Here is a 12,938-nt window from a genome sequence, read left to right as displayed (position 1 = left end):
AAAACTGTGTAAAATACAAGTACAAAAATCTTCAGCACACTTCCAAGTAATATAGGGTGTTTATGAAGTAATAATATACTACTTAAGAGTAAGCTAGAGGAGTTCTTGATTGAAAAAAAGGTAAGTAAGATTATTTCCCATGTATTTTTTGTGTATTCCTGTTTTAATGTATCTTGCTGCTTTAATTACATTAATTTGTGTTCTTTAAGTCAAGACAATGGTCCTTTTTACTTTATAAATAACTGTTTAGATAATAACTGAAGAATGTATCTTAACCTCCATTGGTGAGTGTAATTAGAACTTATTGATTGTTTTTTTATTGTTATTTTCTAATTTGTACATTTAATCTTTGTTTGTGGTTCTTAATGATATGAATATAATAATGAATTAAATGTTTTGACTCATTCTACATCCATGCATTACCACAGAAAAATGTATCTATTGAATATGTATTGATATAAATAAAATGACTAACAAGGGCAGGTCACAACGTCAGGATCACGAATTTACTTCTAAGTTTTCTCCTTTAGTAGGCTGTGAAAACAATATAATCTGCAAGTAGTAAGGTGCACTACTCTGGCAATTCCAAGAAAATCAAAAGAGAAGTTTTATGCATCTATTATGTGATTGATGTATCTGTATGAAGCTATCAGTTGTGGGAAGTTGTCGGTGTCAAATTGATAGTATTCGTGCTTTGCAAGAGGGTCATGGATGCAGCGATGGTTTGAATCCTGTTTATGAGGTTACAGTGAACTTAATATGTTGCTGGACTATTTACTATTTATAATTAACTTTTCAAGGATGAGGGCCAGGCTTGAAAGCACAAGTCAAACCTTGATAAATCATGACGAAAATGACATTATTCACAATCAGTAATACGTTAAGTTACAATGTGCCAGAACACAAGAGTAATGTACAATTACTCATCAGATGTGCTCTCCACATCACACATTTCAGGATGGTATTTGTCATACAGACATGGAAAACAAAAATTGAAACTTCGTGCAACAATACTTTTTTTTCTTTTCTTTTTTTCACCTCCTCTCAACTGTCATACAAACTAATATGACCAGTGACGAAAAAATAGATTAATAATTAAGTTCCAATGGGAGTTGAAATGTCGCCTCCTATAGGGGTTGTCTTATGAAGCTCGAATGCTAATCACTTGGCCATCACGAACTATAATGTCAGCACCTGCTCAAAGATACATAAGCCACATAACAGACACATAAGACTCATCTTGCAATTTTCTCAGACTTGCCAGAGTAGTACACACCTTAGTACTTGCACACAGGGTTTTTTTAATGGCCTACTAAAGGCTTACAAAGTTCAAAGTAAGTCTGTGATCCCAAAGTTGTTGTCTCCACTTGTAAATAAAATAAAACAGTACAGTTGAGTTGCTGAATGGCCAAATTTGATAAGAATGGGGTACCAGTGAGATCACCCTTGTACAGATAAGGTAAGTTGTGAGCATAAAAAATGGAACACAGTGAGCAGGAGACATGAGTTTTGGAGAGGGGTAGGGGGGAACCAAGGTAAGCAACGTCCAGTATTATATTAAAAGCCTTATAAGAGAAACATCTAACATATTACTTATTATTGTCCAAGCACTACTCTTACCCTGGATCAAATTAAATTATACACTTACATGGAAATTCTCCTGGCATGGATTTTTAATACAGATGGCAGTTTCTAAACTGTTACCTTTAAATTTAGCATTTGCTACTATGATTGGTGCACTCACCAATCTTCTAACATTATGAGGGCAGAATGATATGTTCTGTAACATAGGTAGTAATATTTCTATGGTAAAACAAAATTGTACCTCTCGGTATCATTGCTATTGAGCTTGTGGAAACAAGGCATTAGACTTGTTGAATATAATGACGAGCAATCACTTTATTACTATATACTGAGACAAGGACATAATTCACTAATAATCACAATGGCATGAGGAAACAGACTGAGTCAAGGATGGTATCACTGTGCTTCACAGCAGTTTAGGCAGCCTCTCAATAGTCAATCTGCCATCAAAAGTCACCACAGAGGCAACCCTCTCCCACCTCCTTTCCCTTACCCTCTCCTCATCTAGCAGTGTGGAGCATGAGGAAGGAAATATAGCACTGGCACTGCAACTGATAGGGTGGAGTGGTGGCCAGTTGGCACTGGTGAGGAGGCATGCAAGACTGTTCATTCAGTCATGTTGTGGCAGGCCCTTGAGGAAGACACAACTGGACCATTTCTCGAAGCTGAAGACAGTGTGAAATCACAGATTTGGAGACCTTATAGTCCCGTAGTCTGTGAGGAGTCTGCAGAGGTTAGCCCACTCAAGAGAGAGGAGGTCCCACACTACAGGGGGAGGGTGTGTGATGAGCTGGATGGTGATAAGGAGATGACTGTTGTTGTCAACAGAAGCCATGATGATGTCCTCAACAGCATTGTGTGGAACCTGGGAGGAGCGGAGAAGAGTGATGTGGGCAGCTAGTGAATCATTGTGCATATGTAGAGGAATATGGAGAAGAAAGAGGGTGCCACCTTGGAGTTGGATAAAGAGATCCTCAACAGAAAATGCAGATATGTTGACAATGAAAATGGCAACACTGGGAGAGGGGTCAGGTGATGACAGTATAGAGATCACACAGGGAGAGGTAGGGAGAAATCACATTGAGCACTGGCATCAGAAGATACACAGGGAGAAGTGAACATGGAAGACCATTGGTCAGTGCACACAGAGGAAGGTATGTTTGTGGATGACATCTCAGAATCAGATATTGACAAAGTGTCCTTGTTAAGAGCCCAAAGGGTTAACTCAGTTAAGCAACACGGTCTGTTGCTTCCCATTGCGGCAAATGTCTAAAGTGTTAGTCATGCACCAAAGCACTCTGTTCAGGCTGGAGTAAGGAGGTTGTAATGCTGCCCAGATCAAAATTCTAATGCTACCAGGACCATGTCATCTCAGGGCATAACAAACACACAGTATCCTAGGTCTTTGTGTATGAGCTCTCATGGTGCAGTGTGACCATACAGAGGTAGAGTGCAGATGTTGGAAATGTACAAGTGGAAGCACTCAACTAAGGTGGGAGCTTGGAAGGGGAGGGGAACTTCAAGTCTTCGACAAACTTGGCATATAGATTGCGAAATAAGATTTCAGCTAAGGAAGAGTTTAAAGGCTGGGCTGTGAGGGTGTCAAGTAACACCAAGGAAAAGCCTGTGACCAGGAGCCTGAGTGACACATGGCACCTGCTTTAAGTGTGCAGTGCCAACACTCGACCCATAGGAGTATCACACAGCACTGGATGTGAACGGCTGGAAAGACAGCAGGATTCCGTCATTAATGCAGAGGAAGTTTCTTGTTGATCTTGTTGTGTCTGTGTCTTGTTGATCTTGTTGTGTCTGAGTCATCTATCTACAGGTGTGCTTGTTCATCCAAGTCCAAGGGAGAAGAAATGGCATGCACACGCGACTTGTAAACAGTGACAATGTTATCAACCACCCTGATATAGTGGATGACTGTGGTGTACTGACTAATGAGAGCCACATGATGGAAACGTCAGCCTCATAGATCATGGGGAGTTCCCACTTGAATGCTGACCACTAGCATTCAGAACAGGATAGTTTCTTCAAGTCCAAATTATGACATTATGCACATTTATATGTACATAATTTGTCTTAGGAGAGGCATTGTCCTATTATGTTTGTAATAATGTAAGCATTGTTACAAACATAATTTTGGAATGCCTTTCCTCAAACATACTATGCATAAATAATATGAGGTGCCTGCCATCTAAATAACCTCATTAATCGTGATGTGATTGGTTCCTATGACAATGCCATCATTTTAACTATTTATTTTTGCAGAATAATCTTTGCCGTTTCAATTAAATAGAATGAAAACCAGTTACAGCAAGATCTATTACAGCATGACATTTAAGTTTCTCTAGGACAATACTGTGAACTACACAATCAAATTTTTTCACACATCACAGAAAATGCAGGTTGACATTAATTTATCATTTAAATTTGGTATAATTTGATTTGTGAATAGAAAAATGTTACATTCGGTGCAGAGACCATTTTGAAATCCAAATTGAGGCAGACTAAGCATTGTATTTTTGAACAGGTGTGTTATTGTTGTTGTGCACGTCATATTTTTCATTATCTTTGAAGAGTAGGTAAGTAGTGTGACTGGTTTGCAATTACAAATATCTGTCTTGTTATTTCCTTCTCTGGACTCTGACAATAGCATGTATAATAAGTGTATCCACTTCATACACGCCTGAATATGATGGAAATATGTGAAGAACAAGCTTTTAGTAATTTATTTGAAGTACATCAATTACAAAGAAGCTGGCAGCACAAGCACACTAATCAGTATGACATCATATCCCATCTGGCCTGGATGCATGCTCTGATTCAGTTGGAAAGGGAGTCATACAGCCATTGTATCCTTGCCTGAGGTAAGCTGGCCTACAACAATTGTAACTAGTCCTTCATATCCTGAATACTGGCCCGAGCACAGTGTTGATGATTGAACTGGACCCATACATGTTCTATTGGAGACAGTTCTGGAAATCATGCTGGCCACAGAGTACAAAAACAGATCTAGTTTTTCAAGAAACAATAAAAGATAGAAAACATATTCCTTCATTTATTTGGTCATAATTTAATTCTGGAATCTGGTTTCCTGTTGTTGTGAGTATTTTGTTTGTTTACCTCAAAATCATCATTCCATGCAGCAAGGTGGAGAATTTGTGTAAGTGTGTCTTTACCACAACATGATGTTTCAGCTCCTGCTTTCAGTAATGACTTCACAATCTGAAACAGATTTAATAAAATGAGTAACACAAGTAGAACACATTTCAACATATTAAAACCCCAAAGAACCATTATTTAAAGACCTAAAAATATTAACTGTCCCCTCTTTATACATCTTTGAGGTGTTTTTTTTTTTTACTTCGCCGCAGAACTGATCTATTTAAAAAAAAATCATTTTGAACACTCATATGACACAAGACATAAAGATAACTTCATGCACACCTCTCATTGCTGAAAACTGCATGCTCAGACTCCTCACTATATAGCCATGAAAATTCACAACACAGTAAAAGGGTGTGACATAATGAATGTTGTTGTTGTTGTGGTCTTCAGTCCTGAGACCGGTTTGATGGAGCTCTGCATTCTACTCTATCCTGTGCAAGCTGCTTCATCTTCTAGTACCTACTGCAACCTACATTATCCTGGATCTGCTTAGTGTATTCATCTCTTTGTCTCCCTCTACGACTTTTACCCTCCATGCTGCCCTCCAATACTAAACTGGGGATGCCTTGATGCTTCAGAACATGTCCTACCAACCGATCCCTTCTTCTAGTCAAGTTGTGCCACAAGCTCCTCTTCTCCCCAATTTTATTCAATACCTCCTCATTAGTTATGTGATCTACCCATCTAATCTTCAGCATTATTCTGTAGCACCACATTTCGAAAGCTTCTATTCTCTTCTTGACCAAACTATTTATTGTCCATGTTTCACTTCCAGACATAATGAACATGAAGATAAACATTTTAAAAAGCATGTTACATGATTTTCTAATTGAACAATGCTACTACTCTGTGGAAGATTTCATGAAGGATGAAGTGATACTTTGAGCTGGACCTCTAAAATGGAATAAAAATTTATGACTGTATTGTATATTAACCGGAGACCTATAAATGACGGAGAGGCTCCGTCCCCCGCCACAGCTGCAGTGGTCCACGACCCCACAAAGACTACCACAGTCCACATAACCCCTCCGCCACCCCACACCGAACCCAGTGTTATTGTGTGGTTTGACCCCCAGTGGACCCCCAGGGAACGTCTCACACCAGACGAGTGTAACCCCTATGTTTGTGTGGTAGAGTAATGATGGTGTACGCATAAGTGAAGCACTTGTTTGTGCAGCAATTGCCGACAGAGTGTAACTGAGGCGGAATAAGGGAAACTAGCACACATTTGCTGAGGCAGATGGAAAACCACCTAAAAACCATCCACAGACTGGCCGCTTCACTGGACCTCAACACAAATCTGCCAGGCAGATTCGTGCCGGGGACCAGGCGCTCCTTCCCACCCAGAAAGCCATGCGTTAGACTGCACAGCCAACCGGGCAGGCAAAATTTATGATAGTTACAGTAGATGTAAATACTGAAAGTTTGAAAAATTGCAAGTAAGTAATTGCTCCACAAATTATTATTGTAAGTGTGACAAAATTTTAAATAAGCAAATTGTAGCCTTGACATGTCTCCTGTACATCAGATATATGTTCTGGAATTGTGTATGTTATGAGATGAATAAAACACATTAAATTACATTACATATAACTATAGATTCTGTACCTAAATATCTATCATAGAAATTGCATACTTGTGCACAAATAAAATCCTACAGAGCTCAACAAAAATTGTTATGCAGATAGTTAAAATTATACTAAAACAAAACATATGTGTAAATTTTACTGGTTTTCAAACAGCTATGAAGCTACATTTATATCAGTACCTTGATAAGCTGTGTCATCAGATATCTTAAGTAAATATTTATACCTACTAAAGGCTTAAACTGGATATATATCCAAAATAGCACTTTAAGTACTGGAATTTAAAGTTCTGTGAGTTAATGTTTTCTCAAAACAGATTTTCTTAGATTACATATTATCATTTGGCATACATGGTGTATGTATCTTCCTGTAAGCAACGGGCTGTAGGAAACTGCTCTTTTATACTATTCCAGCATTATAATACCAAATGTCTTTATTTATTATGTAAGTCAGTTAATTTCGTGTTCCATGGATCGTTTTAGAAGATATATCATGACAATTTGTAACAACATACAGCAGATGTGAGTTAGTTAATTTGTACCCAGCACCTTTTACACATTACAATAATAGAAAATCTACTACAGAATATAAGGGGTTGACAAAGAGAAACTTTTTCAGTTTGTTTTCAAACTTTGCTTTGATGTCCGTCAAACAGTTTATATCACTAAGTAAGTGATCAAAAATTTTAGCTGCAGCACTGTACACCCCTCTTTGTGCTAAAGGCAATCTTAACACAGAACAATGGATATCATTTTGCCTTCTGCTATTATAATTACATACATCTTTTAACTGCAATGGATTGTTGATAACAAACTTCATAAGCAAATACATACACTGTGAAGCAGTAGCCAGAATGTTCAACTCCTTAAACAGATGTCTGCAAGAACATCATGTATGAGCACCAAATATTATTCTTACAGCACATTTTTGAGCAGTGAAGAGTTTATTAAAAATGAGTTACCATATCCATAATGTCCTATATATCCTCATCCACAATAACAATTTCCTAAGCAGATGCTCAGAGAACCCATTTAGTATATTGTATCTACTGAAAAAGTCTTTATAAATTTTTATAGCAAGAGTTCTGACTTCAGCCTTGTAGAGGCTACATCACTTGCACAGAGTGACAGTAAATTGTGCACACCAGATCTCTGTCCAGTGTTGCAGATATGCATGTATTCATCCATAGTAGTTGGTGCTATTGAGATCTTTAGTTGAAAGACTAATTTGATGCAGCTCTACTTGTTGGTCTATTCACTTCATGTCTCTTCACCTCTGCATAACTCCTGCAACCTACGTCCACATAAACTTCCTATACAGTCAAGCCTTTGGTGTCCTTATATGATGGAGCTCATTTTTTTTCCATGACCTTTGACTCCTAACTGTCTGTCATTTGGTTTATTTACAAGTTGTAGATAGCTTTTGATCCCAGTATTTCATCCCTGGTAAGTGCACCTACAATTTAAAAGAGTGTATTCCAGTCACAAATATCAAAAACTTTTTCTAAATTCACAAATTATATAAATGTGGAGTTGTTTCTCTTCAACATTTCTTCAGATATAAGTTGGAGGGTCAGTACTGCTTTGCATGTTCCTACATTTCTCCAGAAACCAACCTGATCTTTCCCCGTGTCTGCTTCAAACCACTCATTCAGTCCTTCTGTAAATAATTCAGGTTATGAATTAGTAACCATTATTTGTTTTAAAATGATTGGTTGATAATACTCATACCTGTCAGCACGATTGTCTGTCACATTTTACATTCCATGTGAACAATTTTCCAATGGCCATCTCTCCCAAGAATTAAAAAAAAAGATAGTAGCATTTTTAAACACAGCTGACTGACTGTGTGTGTGTGTGTGTGTGTGTGTGTGTGTGTGTGTGTGTGTCTAAAAATTTATTCAGTGTATACATATGAAAGTACACTGTGACAAAAAATTAAAGCCTCTCTCAATAAGGAAAAAGTTAAGGTTCTCAGTGTCCAGCATGTGTCTCAAAGTGTGATTTAATATGTCCAGTCAAATAAGAATACTTTTTTGAGGGGTACTGATGAAGTTTTAAGTATCACCTTAAAAATTAAATCTGTAATTGGTTTTTGTCTTTCTGTAGATACAGCCTGCAGTTTTGGTACACACTGAAATCTTCACACCATATAACTTGAGCACATCACTATAGGAAACAGAATAAAATGGAATATTTTGAGGTAATTCATTTTCTCCATTTGAAGGGGAAGAACGCTGCAGTAATCGGTGGCAAGTTGGTGAAGGTGCATGCAACAATGCAACATCTTATGAATGAACGACTCTTCCATTGTGATCAAACAATTCTACATGATGAACAGAGTGGAAAGCCATATATCTGTGAAGGAGCAGGAATCATGAAAGAAGTAGAGGCCCTGATACTCAAAGACGAGCACACAACAACTGAGGTGGTGCTAGAAGAAGTGAAAATCAGCCACAGGTCAGTTTTCAAAATCTTGCATTAACATTTTTAAAATGAGAAAGGTTGCCACCAACTGCGTTCTGCAACTGCTCGAACCCATTCAAAATATCTGCCAATTCAGGCCAATTCAGATGACTTCCTTAGCCACCTAAACCCCATGGACGTGTTCTGGCATGTATCACTATGACCTCAAGACAATGGTGCAAAGCAACCAACGGAAACAAGTTGATTCACCAATGCTAAAAATGGCAAATGCCCAACCATCATCAGACAAAGTGATGCTGAGTATTTGTTATGGGACTGCCATTGTATGATGATAACAGGCTACTCCTGTATGAGGCAAAGTATCAAAGGATCATATTATCAAAATCTCCTGATAAGATTGTATGAGGCTATCAACTTGAAGGATGACTGGAAGCTGACCAGTGGGATGTTTTTGCTCCACAGCAAACCAACACATTTTGCATAAGATGCAGTCACATGTACTGCTTCTTTGTGCTACCTGATTTAGCCTCAGTTTACATGTTCACTTTGCAAGCTGCCCATGACCTCTTCCTCTTTCATTGGATGATGAAATGATTGTGGGAAAACAGTTCCAGACTGACAATGGCATGATTTCCAGTGTGGAATGTTTCCTGAATGGCCAAAATGTAGACTACTACAATCAATATCTGTACGAAACAATCCATTGGAGAGGAAAATGTGTCATATTGAAGGATGAATACACAGAACAGCGATCATCAATACAGAGTTTCATGGATGCAGCTAGATTTTCAAGGTGATATTTAACACTTTAAGACTTCATCTCATAACATAAATAAATAAAATTTAAAATAATACAAGTCAACTATTTAATTCTAACCTAATATACAAATCCAAAACTAGGTAAGCCTTTTAATAATTCACACTCATTTTGTAATGAGCTTCGTAGTGCGGTTATGATCAATATCATGTCAGATTTATGGACCTTACTGCATGAGGATTCATTCTAAAATCTATCGACAACATATGATATAGATCACATAGAGCAATCAGCTGAAAATGAAACTCATCTGCCTATATACATTCACCGAATCATGACACCATTCATAACAAGAACAAAATAGTTATCTTGCTTCTCACTAATGAACCATGGAGCAGACCAATATTGAGGACAAAGCTATCAGTGAGCACTTTAAGTATGTTTCCTTATTTAACACCAGTAGTTGTAGCAGAGAATGGCATACCAAGCATGGTCAACATTTCAATAATCTAGGTAAACATGTTTTGAGTGATACAGTTCTTGGAATAGTATTGGGTAGCTAGAGAAGGAAGAAAGACCCGTAATTTGTTTGGATTATGTTTCAACTGAGGTGACAAAAAACTTGTATGCACAGACCAGGCTTGGTGTTCTAGTAACATAAGGACACAACCTGGTCAACTTTCATGCAGTAACAGTAGGTCATGCCAACTAAGAGAATATGCAAAAAAAATAAATGCCTGAAGTAGAGTTTAAAATATGCTACCTCAATATTCAGGATATGGCAGATAAAAACTTAATAGTCACAGAATTTTCAAATGAAAACATGGTAGATATTCTATGTTTAAGTGAACATTTTTGTAAAGAGGATGAGCTTGGGTACAAAGAATTGGACTATTACACACTACTTAGTTGCTATTGCAGAAAACAGCACTTAAGTGGTGGGGTAGCAATATATGCAAAAACACCTCTTGCACCAAACTGTGGCAGGACAGATCTCAATACCCTTTATGACAAAATGCATTTTGAAATATCAGGTCTAGTAATTGAGAGCCTTAAGCTAATGGTAGTAGTAGTGTACAGGCCACCTAGTGGTGACCCCCATATCTTTCTGGAGAAACTGAAGGAACTCTTACTGTACATATGTATACCAAAATGGAGAAAATACAATATTGTCATTGGAGGGGATATCAGTTCACATTTTGATGTCCTGCAGGACAGAAAAACTGTGACAAGAGCTCAAAAATGTGCTTCAGCAATTTAACCTGTACTATGTTAACTGCAGACGTACCAGAGGCTCATCCTGTCTAGACAATATATTTACAAATATTAAGAGAACTTGTACATCCACTGATGTAATCAGCTTCCTTTTCTCAAGCCATGATGCAGTATATCTTAGTCTTAATAATGTAACTTCAGACTACACCAAGCCAGAATCTAAAATTATGATTACTAGACCAGTGAGCAGAGAGAGGATGGATAAGTTTAGACATGCCCTCACTTATTTAAGTTGGGACACACGCTTTATTAGGCTTAAACATTGTTCAGCTGATATTGTTTTCACCAGGTTTTTTCAATATTTTTAAATATATTTGAAAATAACATCCCTCAGAAAAAATGTGCAGTGAATATTAGTATTAATTACAAGAAAAAGAAAACGAAGGAATGGTATACTCCACAGTTAGGGCACTTGAAAAATACTGTTATGCTGTATTCTTCTAGTCTGTAAAAAAAAAGTAAATCAGAACTGTGTAAATAACTGTATGCTAAAGCTAAATAAAAGTATAGGAAAGCAATAAATGAAGCAAAGAAACTGCATAACATAGTAAACATTGAAAAAATCTAACAATAAATGCAAAATGGCCTGGAGTGTAATAAACTCCATTGCACACACTAAACACAAGGAGGAAATCACCATTCCCCAGAGGAATTTAATAAATATTGCACTCAGACCATTGAAGAAATTAGTAGTTTAATACACAAATTCCCTAAAAAAGCACTTAGCATTATGGATAGCTACTTTGAAAAGCTTCCCCCCAAGCACCTTCACTTTCACAGAAGTGAGCCCAAATAATATCCTAAAAATTTCAAACCTTCAGTTAGTGTTGATTACTATGATATGTCATGTAATTTGTTGAAAGATGTTATTGATTGTGTGATTTATCCTTTAACTTATTGTGTTAACAAATGCCTAGTTGAAAGTAAGTTCTCCGACATACTAAAAATTTCTAGAATTGTGCCCATATATAAAAAGGGGGAAAAGAACTGTCCCGCTAGTTACAGACCTATATGCATAACCCCAGTTTTTTCAAAAATATTAGAAACAATTATATATGAGCAAGTTAGTGTCTACTTGGGTAAACTAAATATAATTAGTGATAAACAGTTTCGATTTAGGAAAGGCAAATCCACAACGAGTTCAATGGACGCCCTCTTAAAATTAGTCCTAGATGTGTTCGAGGCTAGGGACTATGCCCAGGCTACATTTTCTGACCTGAGCAGAGTCTTTGACTGTGTAGAGCACTACACTGTGCTGAATAAGCTAGTTTACTATGGTTTTGATGACAACAGTATAAATATGTTCAGGTCTTTTCTAGAGAAGTGTCAACAAGTTGTGTGAATTTGTAAAGAGAAAGCAAATTTGGTTAATGCTAGGTACAGAGTGCCTCAAGGGTCGGTGCTTGGACCTTTACTGTTTATACTAATGATTAATGACCTGCCCTTGTTCATACATTCTCACACAATATTGTATGCTGATGACACAACTTTTATACATAAAAACTCTGATCTAGATACACTGAAGACACTGACCAAAAATACCCTTGCTCAGTCCTCATTATGGTTCAAAGCTAATGGCTTCTTACTAAATGAAAACAAAACCCAGACACTTTACTTTAGCCTCAAAGAGTTTCCTAACTACCAAGAATTAGAAACGGTTAAATTTTTAGATGTTACTATTGACAATAAATTGACATGGGAACTACAAATTAAAAATATATTGGCTAGACTTTCAAGAAGTATTTATCTAATTAGAAATTTAAAGAGACGTGTTCCCAATGACTATGTGAGATCAGCATATTTTGCCTTCTTCCAAAGCATCATCTCTTATGGAATCTTACTGTGGGATGATAGCTGTCATGTAAATGACATTTTACTTTTACAGAAGAAAGTAGTAAGAATAATAACGGGTTCTGATAAAACAGAACATTGTAAACCTCTGTTTATTAAATTGCAGTGTCTTACAGTAGTAAACTTGTTCATCTACAATGTTTGATTGTACATTAGAAACAATGTCCCTAATTTTGTGTTGAGAAGTGATATTCATAGCAATAATACTAGAAACAGAACATCTGTAGACGTGCCATATCATAGCTTATCAAAATCGCAGAACTCCTACCTAGTTCTTGAACTAAG

General features: G+C 37.1%; 1 protein-coding gene across 1 annotated transcript in view; it reads right to left on the bottom strand.

The window, feature by feature from the left end:
• Positions 1-12,938, bottom strand: part of LOC126284419 (serine/threonine-protein phosphatase 6 regulatory ankyrin repeat subunit C-like) — a 591,030-nt gene that overhangs the window by 160,416 nt on the left and 417,676 nt on the right. Inside the window, exon 7 of the mRNA XM_049983337.1 lies at positions 4,714-4,815. Within this exon, the coding sequence (XP_049839294.1) occupies positions 4,714-4,815 (102 nt within the window). The remainder of the gene's footprint in view (positions 1-4,713; positions 4,816-12,938) is intronic.

The sequence above is a fragment of the Schistocerca gregaria genome, chromosome 1, assembly GCF_023897955.1.
Source record: "Schistocerca gregaria isolate iqSchGreg1 chromosome 1, iqSchGreg1.2, whole genome shotgun sequence".
NCBI classification, from domain to species: domain Eukaryota; kingdom Metazoa; phylum Arthropoda; class Insecta; order Orthoptera; family Acrididae; genus Schistocerca; species Schistocerca gregaria.
Note: the sequence above shows the minus strand (reverse complement) of the source record. Positions and strands in the feature narration are given on the sequence as shown.